Source organism: Uloborus diversus, chromosome 4 (genome assembly GCF_026930045.1).
Source record: "Uloborus diversus isolate 005 chromosome 4, Udiv.v.3.1, whole genome shotgun sequence".
Lineage (NCBI taxonomy): Eukaryota > Metazoa > Arthropoda > Arachnida > Araneae > Uloboridae > Uloborus > Uloborus diversus.
The window spans coordinates 88,516,264-88,532,932 of NC_072734.1; the positions used below are offsets into that span (position 1 = coordinate 88,516,264).

The 16,669-nt window shown below is 35.4% G+C and overlaps 1 protein-coding gene across 1 annotated transcript in view; it reads right to left on the bottom strand.

Annotated features, from left to right (window-relative positions):
• LOC129220185 (heat shock factor protein 2-like) overlaps nucleotides 1-16,669 on the bottom strand; it is a 135,983-nt gene that overhangs the window by 25,084 nt on the left and 94,230 nt on the right. Inside the window, exon 3 of the mRNA XM_054854543.1 lies at nucleotides 15,028-15,152. Within this exon, the coding sequence (XP_054710518.1) occupies nucleotides 15,028-15,152 (125 nt within the window). The remainder of the gene's footprint in view (nucleotides 1-15,027; nucleotides 15,153-16,669) is intronic.

Genomic DNA, 16,669 nt, shown 5'->3' on the forward strand with positions numbered 1-16,669 from the left:
CCCACACATGTACACATATATAAAGACACACACATACATGCATAAAAATACTTAACATAAAAGCTGTTTTTCTCTCGATTTTTAATGACTCCACTCTGTTGAACTGCTGTTATTTTTATTTTAACTTATATTTTCTTAATTCACCTTGTAGTAGTAAGGATAACAGGAGAGCGTCCCTTTAAGTCAGATGTAGAACATCCATAATTTTAGGGGGTCCGGGGGTATATTCCCCGGATATTTTTTGAAAAATAGATGTAAAAATCTGTACTTTGAGATCTTATATGGGGTAATTGAAACTACAAAAATATGAAGAAAAATAGGCAAACAAAGTGTTTTAAAAGTTATGCATTCTTTTGCAAATCAAGGTCAATCAAAATAAAAATTGCTTGCTCAACAAATCGTTGACATTAATGGACAGAGAGGAAAAACGAGAGGAGAAAAGAGAAGCACATCATCATTTGCTCATATCGGCTTTTAGTGTACTTTGTTGTTGATCACTTCCCCCATTACCCCCCCCCCCCCCTTCATCAAATGCCCTGCAGTATAAAAATTGTACATAATAGTTTAAAAGAAATGGTGCAGAGATTCAGAAAATGTGAATGAAAGAGTAATATTCTTGCCATCTGAACAATTCACACTTTATTTTCTTTATAAGAGCCAAAATTGAAGAACTTTAAGAAATTTCAAAAACTTAAATAATTTATAATTTTTAGACTCTAGAACAATCAAAATTATTTAGAGCACTTTATTTGCACTTTTCAGAAATTGATTGCAGTCTTACAAAATGATTATAACTTTGTAAGGCACACCCGTTTTAAGTTAAAAATAAATGTATGTATAACGAAATATTTCTCAAAACAAACAATTTTTTTTCCAATCACAAGTAGTTCAGAAAACGAAGTAGAGTAGAATAAGTGTTATTTTTTTTTTTCATGCTTAAGATATTAACAGTATACAGTAAAAGTAAGAGAAAAACAAGTAATAACAAAAGAACTTTAAAAATACTGAATTCGGTATTAAATAAATGGAAAGACACAGAACATATCAATCACAAAAATTTATCTTGAAAAAAATGTTACAAAAACGCGAGAATCATGATTTTTGCATTTTTTACTCAGGATGTGTCAAGAAGCTGAATTAGGCCATCTTGGTAACCAGATACTACCCTAATCGGAAACTAGGGGTTCGGCCCATGGGAAGTCCCCGGCTCGAAATCTGTGCAGTGTAAGTTTTATAAGAGTTTTAGAGGGAGGAGGGTAGGGGCGTGCACAGGGGGGAGAAGGGACATCTGTTGGCTCTGTGCCCAAGTCAGAAGGGGGCCCAATATTTTTAAAACTAGGAGTGAAAATATTGGAAAACAATATGGAGGGGAGCCCGAAAAAGTCATTTGTGACGAGTTCCAAAATTTCTGTGCACGCCCCAGGAGGAGGGCAAGTCTACCAAACTGACAAGGGGCTTGCCTTGGCCCTGGATGGGCCTGAATTGATTTGGGAAAGAGAGCAGAAAGTTCTAATTAAGGGTCTAAATTTCAAGTATGCTTTGCAACTAATGAGAACTAAAATTGCTTTTACTATATTTCTTCATGTTTTCACTAATTTAGTAATTACAAAATTAAGAATAAAAAAATTTATTTTCCTTTTCTGACAATAGAAATTAAAAAAAAAAAAAGCTTCTGTTTTACAGTACAAAACATTTAGGGTTTCGAAGGGGGGGGGGCTCGTCAGGTCCCCCCTCTAAAGTACGGCCCTACTCGGAACTTAAATATTCAGGAGGGCAGCATAAAATGTATACTCTGAGCATTTATTCATTTTGCAAACGCCACACACTAAAATTCGTGGCATTTAAACGTTGCAACATTGCTATTATGTCTTGAAGTTTGCCGAGTCGAATTGTCAGACAAGGGGGAGGTTACATATGTGGTCTGCGACAAATTTTGCATAAAATGGATTCGCAGTTAATATTCATCTTCCAAACTTTTGTTACGTCACAAAAGTAGGAATTCTGAAAATTATATAATTTTAATATTTACAGAAAACATTTATAAAGAGAGGGAGATTTTTTTGAGGGGTAAGGAAGGGGGTCGGTGACACTACAAGTTACTGAAACATGTTACATCTCTGCTGGGAACTTCACTGCTTGTAAAATACATGTCTGCATTTTTTGTTGATATTTTGCTCTTTAAATTTTGCTTTTTTTTTTGCAAGTGACTATATGATAGAATTACTAGTTCATTCATATACATATTTCGTCAATGACTAAAAACATGTGTAAATTTCTAACATGTTTTGGGAGAAATGAAGATCTAACTTTTCGCACCTTCATTGTTAAGTCAGATTGGATTGACACACTGCTAATTGAAAAATTAGAGATTAAACGGGTGTCTGTACATCGGAGCAGTATATTGATGCATCGGTTTAGAGAAAAATTCTAAACCGATTTAACGATGTGAGATGCACACGGGTTTTTGGCGATGCATCGATGCATCGCCCAGCCTTACTACAGGTGTTACCAAAATCTCTGAAATTGGTGTTAAAAACTGAGAAACAGCAAAATGTCATCGCTATGGCATTCAAATTTGAGCGCCAGCACTAAGGGCTGTCCATAAGTGATGTCCAACCTTTTTAAAAAACGTATTTGCATATAGTTTTGCCTTTTACTAAACTACTTTCGCTTTAAAAAAAAGAGGGGGGGGGGATTAGCATGAAAAGTTTGAAAATTGCGGAGTTAATGTAAAATTGAACCCCAACTCTCAACTTTTAAAAACTGTTAGGAAATCAAAATTATAATAATTTTTTTGTTGCAATAAGAACACTTTAAATTCGACCCCCCCTGGATTTATAAATGTAAGCGAAACAAATTACACAAAAGGATTACGACAAAAATCTGCCTAAATAAAAAAATAGATACATTTGAACAGGTAAAATAAAGTAAGATCAACTTTTAAACTATTTTATAATACACTTCATGAAGGATCAATTTTAAGAAGATAATTACTGAAATAACTATCCCTTATTCCACTTGAAAGTTATTTATGTATAATTTCAAAACATGTGCGCGCCTATCTGTGTGTGTCTATAACCCTATTGCTTGTCGTCCTGTCACAACTTTCTAAACTTTAAGGGGTCAGACAACCAGTCCAGAGCACATCAATGGATATCCTGATCAGAGTCGGGTCCAAGGGGAGGGTTTTAGGGGTTAACCCCTCCCATTGAAAAAAAATCAATGAATCATTAAACGATTTTCCAAAACGTATTTAAGTTTTAATTAATTGTAGAGTTAAACTCTGATACAGTATTCACCCTCTTTAATATTTCCCAACTTTAACAATTAATATTTTCCTCAATTGTAGGATTCCCAAGAACCTTCGCATCTAAGTGCTTGAAAAAATGGAATGGTTGGAGAGTCCGGGAATGCTGTAAGAATTCAGGGGAAAATTATTTAAAAGAATATTAGACAATGACATCGCCCCCCCCCCCCCAAAAAAAAAAACTTAGGGGCAGGGAAAATGGTTATTTTGCTTACTGTTTTTTTATGGTACACCTTTAGTGTTGGATGAATTAGTCGTTTCACACAGTAGAAAAATGTTTCTATGCGAAACAGCATTTTTTTTTTAATAAAATTTTTATTTTCATTCAATTCCTGTTCAATGTTATTTGATGGAAAAACAAAAGAAAAAAAAGAAGGAAAATGAGGTGGCATAAAAGAAATATGTGTGCTTTTACAAAATGTTCAACTGTACAAATAAGATTTCATTAAAAAAAAAAACGCAAAATGTATTACAAAAAAAAAAAAAAAAAAAAAGCCTAGTTATCGAACTAAAATGAACTATTCAACACGCGTAGTTAGTTTTCCTTTGACAACGTAAGTTACAAAGGGAAAAGATTTCAACCCCTCCCTTTATGAAATCCTGGACACGGGCCTGATCCTGATGCACTGAAAAGCATTATAATCACCAAATGTCACCAATCGCAGGCGACGAACGGGAATTGGAGAGCGAAGTGAGCAGGGAATAGAACCCACTTGTTTTATTTTTTTTAAATCTTAACCAATAAAAATAACACAATAAGAATTAAAAATTAAATGCTTCATCTCATTGATATTTCAACATCAAATATGAATATTTTGTGTTAAAAAAATGCTTCAAACTGATTAAATAATTAATAGCACTGGTAATATAATTCGACGGGGGTAGGGGGGGGGTAGGTGAGGCCAAAATCCCTTTAATAAATCTGTAACTATAAAAGTTTGGATCCCAAACCCTAGAGGATCTGCACCAAAAACTTTTGTTCTGTGTTAAACCGAAAATAAAAAGTAAAATTAATTCAAATTTTAAAAATTAACAAAACAATGCATTCTAATTATAGAAACATGCTTAAGTTCTAAGGGAATCCATACTGGTGCTATGAACTTTGAATTAAGATAAACTCCGCATAGTTTTTATCAGAGTGAAAGAGATAATATAGATCAGTATACAAGTAATCAACTTTGAAACATGTACACAAAGATAAGAATCACTATGAAAATATTTGAAGTTGACGTTTATTGAACTTAATAATCAAAGAGCGATCGGACATTAGCGTAACAATCATGGAAGCAAAGTTCACAGACATAATTTAAGTACTTAAATCAAAATCGCTACTAATTGAAATTTATCTTTACAAAATTGCAAAATCTTGATTAAAAAAATCAAATTTTTAATTTTGGTTTCGAAGAAGCTTTTCATTAAACCAATTACTGTAGCATACGAATATATACAAAGGGTCACCCACTTTTCTATGAAATGATAAAGTTTGAAAATTAATTTATGCATATTAAATGTTCAGCTCATTTTTAAGCTGATTAATTTTAAATAATTAATGCTGATTGATGAAGGTAATTAATCCTTTGTATTTTTTCCATTGTTTTAAATTTCTTCTACATTTTCCTTAACATTGCGAACCCATTATGCTAAAGTTATAACTAAAAAACAAGGGGGGGGGGGTGAGAAAGAAAAGCTGAAAGGAGATTAAGGTTGGAAATATAACATTAAGACAAGTACAAAATTTGCAAAACATTTACATGAGTTTCCGGTAACAAGGAATTTTCAATGCAAAACGAAGTGAGAAAGTCCCCCCCCCCCCTCTCCTGAGATCAAGGATGCAAAGTTTTTTTTCTTCCATGATCTTTAACAACTAACTTCAACAATGTTCATGAATGAATTGGGTTATCTTTAGTTCAATATTATGATCACGTCATATTGCATGCAGACCTTCCAGACATAATCATGTGCCTTTATAGACCCCCTCCTTCCTTCTTCTGCTGACTAATAAAAACTAAGTTCATCTTACAGTGATCGGTAGTTTACTAGAGTTGCAACATAAATTCGTAAAAATCATTAAATAAAAATATCTCCTCCCCCGCGCCTGAAAAAAAAATCTGATTAAAAGCTCTACATAATGTAATACATGTTAGAGCTATCAATCAATAAATTTCCCCGCCACAGAGGAGGGGGGGGGGCGGAGTATGTACTCATAGAACGTGAACATAGAAATTTACTGGGATTTCGATATATAGAAAATTCCGATATGTGGAAGTTCGATATATGGAGGTTCAACTGTACTTCCATCTTGCAAAATGACCAAATATGGCGACCAAGTGAAAAATTTAAGATAAGTGGATTTATGAATTTGTACCATAAGAGTCGTCACAAATAGTTAATAATCTTAAGACAAAACAGTCAGTTGCACATAATGTATAGTATGTAGGCTAGTGTATAGTGTGTAGTATAGTACATAAGGCTCTAAATAAATTATAATAAAAAAAATGTTCTGAAGAAAATTTTGCATTTTTCCAGAAAATAACTACAAATTATCCACCCAGAAAAGGCACATTTTGCGTTGTTTTCAATAGTTTGCATTGCAATGAACATTCAACGTCGTTTTCGGAAACCTAGGCACTTAAAAAGTCTTGTGTACTTCCATCTTGGGAATGACCAAATATGGCGGCTATGCCAAAGGATTTTTTCTTGGGAGCTATAGAGGACCAAGCATGGCGACTGCGGAAGTTTTTTGAAGTGATAAATTCTTATGGGAGGGTAAAACGATTTGTGACATAACGCGCGTGATGGGGTAAATTTAATTATAATATAGAATGCTAGGAACGCATGATATGCGTAGTCACGGCGGCTCGACCTGAAGACGCGGGCATCGCGATCCAGTGGGCGAAGGTTCGAGTCAGCCATAAGGCAAAAATGATTTGTAAAAAAAATATATAAGTATCATTGTCATATTTTTCTTATAAATTAACCAATAATCCTTATAAATTTCTGAAGCCCGTTTTTTGTTCCTACGCGAGATCTTCCTTATTTCTTGATCGATTTCTTTGATTTGCCCCTCATTTTAAAGCTTATCGTGCAGGCTAATGACTAGAAATAAACCCACGTTCTAAATTTTTTCTGTTTTTTTTTTTTTTTTTGATAAAAAAAACCTGTTTTAAAGCACCGGATTGAGGTTTTCGGTTAATTTTATAAGTTTAACATGCGCTGTGACTGACAGAGCTAAATAGCTCGGCAGAGCGTTCGACTGGTAACCAGAAGAATGAGTGTTCAGACCTGACCCGGACAAACAAAGCAAAACATTAAAATTACAAACAACTTGATGGGTAAAATATTATTTTTTTTTTCTCTTTCGGGAAAAACAAATAGCCAGTCACATTTTTACTACATTCGAAAAGTTACGCTTAAAAAATGAACTTAGTTCAACTGATTTTGTATTTAACCGTGCGGTTAAATGTAATAATAAACACGTGCTGTCATCTAAGCCATAACAGTTCAAGCAGCCTGCGATAGTAAAAAAAATTGTATAAATTTTCAAAAATAAAAACACTTCTCTTCAATAAGATAAATAAATACTTTTGTGCTGAACAGTCAAGTAAGAAAAACAACGTTAAAAAAAAGCACAACTTTGCCAATTACAGCAGACACGTGTTTCGGCGTTACAGGGAACGCCTTTTTCAATGCAAAAAGTAATGATCTTATGGATGAAAAGACATCCGACCAAGTAGGACATCCGCTTTTGTCGGATATCTTTTCATCCATAAGCTCATTACTTTTTGCATTGAAAAAGGCGTTCCCTGTAACGTCGAAACACGTGTCTGCTGTAATTGGCAAATTTGTGCTTTTTTTTTTTAACGTTGCTTTTCTTACTTTACTTCTCTTCAATATCTTATCTTAGATATTATTACTGTGGATTATTTTTCTGTTGGTTTGCGAGATCTTAATTCTTTCTTGAAGAAATTCCCCCTCATATTAAAGCTTCCCGGGCCGGCTAATGACGAAAAATAGACCTACGGTCTAACGAATTATTTTCGCAAACATCATCTGAAGTTTGAACCACCTTCCTCTATATCTGCAAGAAGACCAAGAAAAACTCTGTCTCATGTGATGACCTGTGGATTTACCATGTAAGAACAAAATTAGAGTATTTTTCTGAGAATGATTTGGTATTCTCATTCAAGGTTTCAGTTTTTATACGTTCAGCAATTGAAGAAATGCGTATAATTTAAAAACGTTTTTGAAAACAATCACTAAAGTACAAAATTTAGAAAATTATGCTTTAGAAAAATAGGGAAAGTACATTGATTGCTGATACCCGCTGAAGTAGCCTGAATGCAATATTGGAACCCTTTTGTCAGCTTAAGGAATGCAAAAACCTTTAACTTACAAAGAGTGCACAATATTTTTTTTTTCAAAGAAGAAAGCAATGAAAAACCTGACATTATTTATATACTCGACATGAATCTAAAAGAGGCAACATAAACTTGGGTGCAGGGCCGATCCTAGGGTGTCGGCCGCCCGTGTGCAAAGACCTAATGTGCCGCCCCTCAAGAGTAATTTGCATATTTTGACTAAACTTTAACGTCTATATAAATCTTTCTTTAAATTTCTATGCCAAGTTCGAATTTAAAAAAAGGGGGGGGGGGGAGGGGACAGAAGAATGATCTTATAAAAAGGAAGAAATTTTTTATAGTAAGAAACTCCTTAATTACAATTTATATCTTTGAAGGAAGTAATAGATACCAAATTTACTAGTCGTACAAACGCATTTTATGGACTTTCTTCGGTGACATCAGAGAAGGGACGGAGGAAGGGGAAGCGTTGGGGGAGGTGTCAGGGGTTCAGGGGAGGAGGATTGCTCCAAGAAAATTATCGAAATCGGCGTATGAAAAATATTTTTAGTTAATCTTTAGTTGTGTTTGGTTGCAAGGACAAAAAAGTCAAGTATATTCAAGGTGCATGGAAAAATTTTCGAAATTGACGTCAAATATCGCAATTTTAGGAACTTTTTCGAGACTTTAGGTGAAAGTAATGTTGCAGTTCTTTCCTAAAATTCTTTCAAAATTGAAATCAATTTGAAGCTATTTTTTAAGACCGTAGCTTAGGAAGGATCGGCGTTCTTCCCGAAAAATCTCCGAAACTGAAATTTTAAACCCGCAATTTTGGGTTACCTGTGTTGACGTTCCAAGAGGGAGAGAGAGTCAATCGTCTCCCATCGAAAGATTTCGAAATATAAGTTTAAAACGCAAATTTAGGCCGTCTTTGGTGACGGTAGGGGATCTGGCGGCTATCCTCCGGTAATTTCGCGGCACTATTTTTTTAAAACCCGTTTTTGGCTGGATTTGAAAACAATAGGGGAAATGTGAAAATATTCCGAACCAAAATATTTTTCGGAACTGAATTATAGACTATTTTTGGGAAGGAAGGGTTTTGAAGCTCTTAAATGGATATTTCTAAAATCACAATTTTATATTATCTTTGGTGACGTTAACAAAACTGGGAAGCTTCTATGGATCTTTCAGATATTTTTCAACATTTATGTCTGAAAAATATAACTATAGACTTTTGTCCACCTCATCTCGACGATTGATGGATACGCCCTAGCGTCGTGGAAACTTACATAAGCCTGGCAGTTCTCCTCCGGAATTCTTTAGAAATATAAGTTCCAAAATCGTATTTTAAGCATTGTTTGATAATGATGGGAGTATGAGCGGGCGGGGGTTCAGTGTGCCCTCACGAACTGTGTTTTTGAAACTGAAGTCAATTGCAGGCTAGTTTAGGCAGGAAACTGTGGCTCCTCGGAACCGTCTAAAAACGAAATTTTCAGGTACAGTGATTGCGTTGGAGAAAAGGGGGATGCGGGGTCTTTCCCCAAAAGTTCTTGAAACTGATGCTTGAAAAACGCAATTTTAGTTTGTTTTTCAATACGTTAAGTGAGAGGGGGTGGAAATAGGGGCTTCTCTAAAGACGCTAATTGAGACTGTCTTTGGTAGTAATGTTTGTGAATGGATTTCGGGGTCCTCCACTGCAAAAATTTCGAAAAATGCCAAAGCAGTGTTATATGACGTTTGATGATAGGAAGGGCTGTCGTCTGAAAACACGTTTTGGATTTTGGAGCCAACATTTTTAGGCTATGTTTGATTAGGTTAAGGTGCAAGAGGTGAATCAGAGACTTAATTGGGTCCTTAAGATCGATGGTTCAACCAGCGAAATTTTCCGAAAGTAAAGTCCTAGAAACGCAATTTTAAGCCTTCTTTAGTTTCGTCAAGGAGGTCATGGCATCCTTTTGGATCTTCGTTTTGGAGCTACATTTAAATTTGCTTCCCGGGGCAAGGGCTCTGTCCTCCTACCTGATCTGAAACCGGGCAGTTCATTCAAGATTTTAATCACAAAAAGTGTCGTAAAGGGGGAAAAGTACAACATTTTAGTTCGTCATTCATATATGTTACTCTCAAGGGAGTCGGCAATTTTCCACTTTCTCTCCACGCATCCACGATTGTTAAACACAGAGTTCGTTACATAGTTTGCTGTTTGAAATGCTTGCGAGAGTATCTAATCAGTATAGCTTTTTTTTAAAAATAAATCATGTCTTCATTGTTTAGGTCTATAAAAGCTTGGGGGGTCAACATTAGTGGCCGCCCTCGGTGCTCCTTTTAGACGGCACCATTTCATTCTTCAGAAGGGGGCCTTTCCCCTCCCCTGTACCCATGCCTGATTGCCAGTTCTGTCACAAACTTTGCAACCAAATGAAGCATGTGTGTTAAGAGTAGATATTAATGAACAATAAACCAACACAATGTTCCGTAACATTCTATTTTTCTTAAACTATGCTATGCTGTCGGGAAATCGACACATACTTTAATAATTGAACATTTAAAAATCAGCATATTTATTCTACTTATTATTAGTTATCTTGTGAGAAATTCTTGAGGAATTTTGCTTGATTATAAGAACTATATGATGCGGCCTGCGGCCGCCCCTTGCTTTGGCCGCCCTTGTGCGGCGCACACTCTGCACACCTGCTAGAATCGGCCCTGCTTGGGTGAAACACAGGAGTGCAGTAGGTTAAGCTGCTCAAATTTTCGAATGCCTCTTTAAGTTATCCAAAAACTTTTACTGAGACTGAACACTGACCCCTTGCTGTAATAAATCAAATGCACTGATAACAATGACAAACGTTAATGAAGACATAAGGGTATTGATTCTCAACTCAAGTTAAATTGGACACAGGAAAACACATGTCCAGTAGACAACGTTTTTGTCAAATTTACAGTTGTTGACCAAAAACCAAGCACTAGAAAAGAAAAATCTACTCCAGAAGGTGATTATGGCAATCTTTTGTTAAATGTCCACAGTTAATTAATCTCAGTAAAATCAACGTGTTTTCATCAAGCGCATTATTTTTTGAGCAAAAATCCCTTCTCATTTCATATGAGCAATACTTTGTTCAGATGCGTTGGACTTGAAGGCACACGTTTGTGTACCAAACGATAATTGCTAATTAGGATCTGATTGGACCTGCTTGGTTTACAGAATCCGGGAAAATTTTTAGGTAATTCAAGTAACAAAAGCAGCCCTTCTAAAAAACACAACTTGTTTTATTTGTCATTAAAATTAAATTTTTTGAAAAATAAAGTCAATCCCGTGGGATCGGCTCCTTGCAATCCCGAAGGACTGAATTCGGCGCTTGATTAGAAACCCTAGTCCAAAAACTTGAGACAGTTAAATTTCGAGCGTGAAGAATATTTTCTGAAAAACTCCACGAGAAGAGTAATTTTAAATTAATTTTAAAGCTAGCATTACTTTCGACAACCGATCGTTAGGTTGTAGATGTGGTTATCAGCTGCAATTAAATTTGCTATCTCTTAAAGAATTGAACACTCACTTCTCGAAGAATGAAAGTTTGGTGAAGGTAAAGAGTTGATAAGATCAAAAGTGATCAAAAAACGCCCTTAAGGGGAAAAAAATCAACCAGTACTGAAAATTTGGAGTCATTATCAAATAGTTTGGAGGAAATATTAATTTTTTTTGTCGAAATTCGTCGACACAAAATCTGAGGGAAAATTAACCGAAAATTGAAAGAGGTGTCAAACGAAAATTTCAGGCTGTTAAATTGGACAACGGACCAAAAGCAGCAAAAAAAAAGATGGGGAGATATTTGAACCCTCAGACACTTAAATGCACTCCAATTACTTAATGTAACCAGGGGCGGATACTGACTATCATTTTAGGGAGGGGGAGGGGTGCATGCTGAAGAATGACCCCTCCCTCATAAACGAGCTTACGGGTTACTGGTACTGCTTGGGGGTCAATAAAAAGCGCCAAATCTGGCAGGAATAAGACACTTACCTAGAGCATAAACGTTACTAATTAATTTCGTAGGTAACGAAAAGAAGCAATATTTCAAATATTGACTTTAAAGCTTCTCGCAATACTAAACTTAATCGCTAGATAGTCGAAACTTTTCTTTTCAGGAAAACCATTTATATAAAACTTCAATAAATAGTTTTGAACAGTAATATTACTACTGCATTTTTCCATATCTTTCGGTAATAACAGGACGTTGGTAAATAGCATAATTTAAGGAATTTTTATAGAGGGCTACACGAAGAGTTAGTCTGCTCCCCTCTAATTTAAATAACTCACCAACTCCCCCTCTCCCCAAGAATTACATTTTATGCTTAAATTTTTTTGATGATGTTATAATGCTAATGTGTTACTGCATGCAGTTGATTTTTCTACTTCTAAAAATTTCTTTTAAGTGAAGAAAAGTACTTCCACCACATTTCTAAAAACCATACTGTCTGGGGAAAGAAAAGGGCAGTAGCTTTAAATTTTTCATTTTTGTTATCTATTGCACTTTATCTTTATTGTACAAGCTTGCTTGTTTGGTTTCTGCGGAAAATAAATGACGAAGAAGTTGATGTGTGCATCACATGACTTCCTTTTACTCCAACTTAATGTAATTTCCCTATTATTGGGAATTGTAATGTGATTCAATAGTTTACTCTCTAAATATATAAAAAAAAGTGCCCAAATTAAAACCAAAACCGATATATCGCCAAGTGTCCGCCAAATTATAACACCACTTGAGTTTACATCGAAATTAACAATGATTTCCCCCCAAAAAGGGGGAAAGAGATTTTTAGAAACACCCGAATGCAACCAAAAGAGAAGGTGCACAACTAGATCCCACTAGGAGTCTACGTACCAAATTTCAACTTTCTAGGACATACCGTTCTTGAGTTATGCGACATACATACGCACATACATACGTCACGAGAAAACTCGTTGTAATTAACTCGGGAATCGTCAAAATGGATATTTCGCGTGTCTATACGTTTTTAGGCACTTATCCAAGTGTGGTCGAGTCGAAAAAAAAAAAAAAAAAAAACTCAACGTTCATTCGGGGGTGAACAAAATGGAAATTCAGGTCGATTTTTGAGTGAAATTCTTTTCGCAAATACTTCCTTTTTTGTAAAAGGAAGTAAAAAGAAGTCAAATCCCAACATTTATCTATTGTTAGTACGAAAACAAAATTAGTTTCTTCAAACATCTCAAAAACTCATTTTTGCAAATACTGCCCTTTATCTTCCCAAGACATTATGAGGCTGTTAACGTGCAAGTGCTTTTGACCACAGTCACTCATGTAAGTGCTTCAGTCTACCTTTCAATCAAGTAATATTTCCACAATGGTGTTACACGCAATGTAGCTAAATAAGGGACATGTTTAACCTTGCTGATAAGAAGGAGAAAAACTGCAAAATTAAGTGAATTTCTCGACCACATCTTTCTCTCCTTCAGGCAGCCATCAGTTTCTACTGTGCGCGGTCGCAACAGATCGCAAACTCTACGCTTATCTTTGATCAGTGGTCTTTACCCTGGCGTGATAATACATAGGTTGTAAACATTTTCCAGAAATTTTCGCATACCATTTAAATACTATCACAGTGTTTGGGGAGGGGGGATACTAACCATTGAATTACATCATTAGAACCTGTACACAAAATTATTTGTAAACAAAATTTCCTTATCTATTTTCATAATATTGTGATTTTGTTATGCAGGGATAAAAACAGCTCTAAATCAAAAAAGAGGAAAAATTGTGCGGCTTATCATTGAGGTTTTTTTTAAATTAATACTACGCAAAATTATTATAGATACAACACTGTCTTTTAATAAAGACTAATGGAAAAAATTTGTTTTATTCTTATTTATTTGTAGAAATGGTAATATATCACTAAATAAAATAGGTTTGCTTTTATTTAAGGTTTTTACATATTTTAATTCCATTTACAGGGTGCTTACAGATTTCAGCAAAAAAAAAATTCCAAGGAGTCCAGAATAAAATCCAAGAATCCCAAAAAATGGCAGACTCATAGTAAAACTAAACACACAGCTTGAGCAGTAGCACCTCATATTTTTTTTTTACTTTGAATAAGGGAAAAACCAATCTTATTTTCTTACTGCACTAACACTGTTGTATAATCTTCACATCTGATAAAAATTAGAAGACAATTCTAATAGATTGTACCCCAACGACAGAAAATGTACATTCTAAAATCTTAAGTATTTTTCTTTTGTATAGCTATCTCGCATTTCAATGGAGTAATTTACCATCCTCTTTCCTTTCTTCAGGAAAAAGTTCACGAAACACTATCTACTAAGAGCTCTAGTTAGTATTTTGTTAATTACAGCGCAAACTAACAGAAAGACAGGCACAAAGTACTGCTGCTGGATAATACAATGATACTTATAAATTTCTCTTCCCAAATAATTTTCAAGTAAGTAATAAGAACAAGTTAAGGCACCGCCTTTATTCAACCAATCCTCCCCCCCCCCTTTTTTTGTTCACTCTATTGCATTTCTCTAATGAAGGAATCAAAACCATAAAAACGAGAAATAAAACAGTACATTTTAGTTCAGTAAAACAATTTTTAGTTAGCAAAACAATTTTTTGAATGATACTTTAATAGGTCTATTCGATGAATAGTATTAATATCGGTATAATCGCCAAAAATTTGGAGTGACCAAAAAAAAAAAAATTGGAGGCGGGGAGGTGGAGGTAAAACTATAGTGAAAACTACTGGATTTTCAGTATTTTCGAGCAAGAAAATACCGAAAATTCAGCGAAATGCCGGAACACAATCACCCCTGTATCTAACACTGTACAGGAAAGGCCCCATATACAGAAAAGTTCGTGGCTCTGCAGTTTTGGAAATTGGAAACCACGGAATCGCTCTTTCAAAACATGACAACCGCGGAAATAAAGAAAAAATACAAAAAGCGGAAAATCGCGGATCCGAGGAAGATTTTCATTCATGGTTCTGTGAAACTTTATAGCAGTTAACAAGGATTGATATCAGTCAAGGAGACTCGACGTTAAATCCCAGTTATCACAAATTTGCCATTTCAACTGCGCTTGCGCGCGGACTACATTTCACTGGTCCGGATTTGACTGCATTGAATATCTATGCTTCTCGATTTAACGATATCCTTGATTTAACAACTTTTTTCAGTCACTTGACCATCGTTAAATCGGGGTTGTACTTACTTAATTGGCTATAATCTTTCTAGCGACTGGGCAACTCTTTCCTACTTTGAACGTCAGTTTACTATGTGCGTTTCCAAAACAAAATTGCGAAAGATATTAAAATGCTTACAAGATTCGGGCCTACAGCAATAAGTTTCCGATTAAAAAAAAATCGACCTACCTTTCGCTTAATAAGCTCTAGCAAGCTTTCCTGGCCTTTCAAGAAGTACTGATGGTAAAATTCAATTTCATTCTTGTAGCAATGCATCCCTCCTTGATCGACGCAGCTCAACTTGCGAAATCCATCTGAAAAATAACAGAATCTATAGTCTTTATTTTTTTTCCCCACAATACACATAAAGCAAATTTCCTGTCTCAAAAACAAATCGAGAAACTATCTTGAGGCGAGAATCTGCTCATATTCAGTTTTAACACTTTGTGCTGGAGGTCTTTTTCACTCAATTCTCATTTAATTGAGCGATAATTAGTCGATTCCCTGAATTCACCATTAAAGTTTAATGAGCCCCTACCTCCCGGAAAGGACAACGAAATGCAAAAGGTAAATGACAACTGCCCTTCCTTGGTCATCTTCCGCAGGTATTAGATACAATGACAAATGCACCCGTCATCTACACAGCGAGTCTTTGCTGCTACTCGCCTCGCCTGTTCCAAAATGTGACTCCTGAATAAATCTGTATTAAACGAGCTGATTTGTGCCTCACATGACTTCCTTTTACTCCAATTTAACGTAATTTTCCCATTATTGGTAATTTTAATGTCATTCAATAGTTTACTCTCGAAATATCACCAACAATGGCAAAATTAAAATCAGTTTAAAAAAAAAAATCGACAAATTTGTCGTTAAGTTGGCGACCAAAAGACTGGCGATATATCGCCAAGTGTCTGCCAAATTGTAACACTACTTGATTTTACATCGAAATTAACAATGATTTCCTCCCAAAAAAGGGCAAAAGACCCCCTTAGAAACACCCGAATGCAACCAAAAGGGGAGGTGCACAACTAGACTCCATTAGGAGTCTACGTACCAAATTTCAACTTTCTAGGACATACCGTTCTTGAGTTCTGCGACATACATACGCACATATGTACATACAGACGTCACGAGAAAACTCGTTGTAACTAACTCGGGAATCATCAAAATGGATATTTCGCGTGTTATTACGTTCTTAGGCACTTATCCACGTGTTGTCGAGTCGAAAAAAAAAAAACTCAGCATTCATTCGGGGGTGAGCAAAATGGAAATTAAGGTTGATTTTTGAGTGAAAATGTTTTCGCTAATACAATACTTCCTTTTTACTTCCTTTTACAAAAAAGGAAGTATTGTATTCGCGAAAAAATTTTCACTCAAAAATCGCCCTTAATTTCCATTTTGCTCACCCCCAAATGAATGTTGAGTTTTTTTTCCGATTCGACCACATGCGGAAAAGTGCCTAAGAATGTATAGACACGCGAAATATCCATTTTGACCATCACCGAGGTAATTACAACGACTTTTCTCGTGACGTCTGTATGTATGTGCGTATGTGTGTATGTGCGTATGTATCTCGCATAACTCAAAAATGGTATGTCCTAGAAAGTTGAAATTTGGTACATAGACTCGTAGTGGGGTCTAGTTGTGCACCTCCTATTTTGGTTGCATTCGGGTGTTTCTAAAGGGGTCTTTTGCACCTTTTTGGGGGGAAATCATTGTTAATTTCGATGCAAACTCAAGTGGTGTTATAATTTGGCGGTCACTTGGCGATATATCGCCAGTCTTTTGGTTGCCAAGTTTTGTCGCCAACTTGGCGAAAAATTTGGCGATT